This window comes from Tigriopus californicus, chromosome 11 (genome assembly GCF_007210705.1).
Source record: "Tigriopus californicus strain San Diego chromosome 11, Tcal_SD_v2.1, whole genome shotgun sequence".
Classification (NCBI taxonomy): domain Eukaryota; kingdom Metazoa; phylum Arthropoda; class Copepoda; order Harpacticoida; family Harpacticidae; genus Tigriopus; species Tigriopus californicus.
Window position 1 is genome coordinate 11,230,334 of NC_081450.1, and position 1,029 is coordinate 11,231,362.

Below are 1,029 nucleotides of genomic sequence, written 5' to 3' on the forward strand. Positions count from 1 at the left end.
TCAATATCGATATTTGAATGCTTTCCTTGAATTAGAGTTTCCAGCCCAATCAGCAGTAATCCGAGGAGGTTTCAGCATTGAACATGAAACAAAGAAGGGTAAAAGCAAGTTTACTACTAATCTTTTATTGCGACTCTTGGTCATGTCATGGCGTAAAAATAACTATAAAATAAATAAAATCTGATGTATATACATTATACAAAAGTTTGTTGATAAAACAAGAAAAATGTCAAGAAGGTAAAGGCAATAAAATAGTTGACTAGAAAGTGATATCACAATGAGTATGACTAGAATTCATATGCACATGAAAAAAGTTAAGAGGTGAGTTACAGATAGTACAAAGACAAGTAGGTAGAGGTAAGTGATGAAAATCTTGGTTATTGCAATAGAGTGGATGGGCCAGATTGAACAGATCCTTTGTCAACTCCCATCACTGATGGCATTTGGCTGGGAGCCGAACAAAGTTTGTTGTGGTTTTCTGCTGCAGCTGCATCGGTAACCGTGAACCAGTGCTCCTCCAGCCAATCGAAAGTAGCGCCTCTACAATCAGAAAATAATACCGAAACAGCTATTCAGTTGTCACCCATTGGCTCTAAAGGCAGATCTTCTTGGCTTGCTCGCAGTGTACTCTCTAGGCCTTGCTTCCTCTATGGTCCCAGGTTGGACCATTCGTGATAATCTTTTTAAAATCCCAATCGAACCCGATAATTGGCTCTCAGCAAATTTTCCAATGGGAATATCGTCGTCCCAGAGCAAGTTTGAAGTCTTCCGAGAGTTCCTAAAAAACCATTAAACTAATCAGCAACCACTTTCAAAATCAAAGAAGATGAAAGGAGCACACTTTCAGGTCTATTGGGACCAGGAACCAGAAATAGGAAACGCAATTTTCAATTACATAAACTTGAGATGGTTTGCAGTCAGTCAGTAGTTATTTGAAGTAAAAGTGGCCAACATGCTCATGCAAAATGTGCTTGCAACCTTTCTGAGCATGCTCTCCTTATCTTTGGCCATTGAGGGTCAAATTCCTTG

General features: G+C 39.2%; 1 protein-coding gene across 1 annotated transcript in view; it reads left to right on the forward strand.

Annotated features, from left to right (window-relative positions):
* Positions 1-883: 883 nt before the first annotated feature.
* Positions 884-1,029, forward strand: part of LOC131890239 (uncharacterized) — a 735-nt gene continuing 589 nt past the window's right edge. The window contains exon 1 of the mRNA XM_059239548.1: positions 884-978. Within this exon, the coding sequence (XP_059095531.1) occupies positions 953-978 (26 nt within the window). The 5' untranslated portion in view covers positions 884-952. The remainder of the gene's footprint in view (positions 979-1,029) is intronic.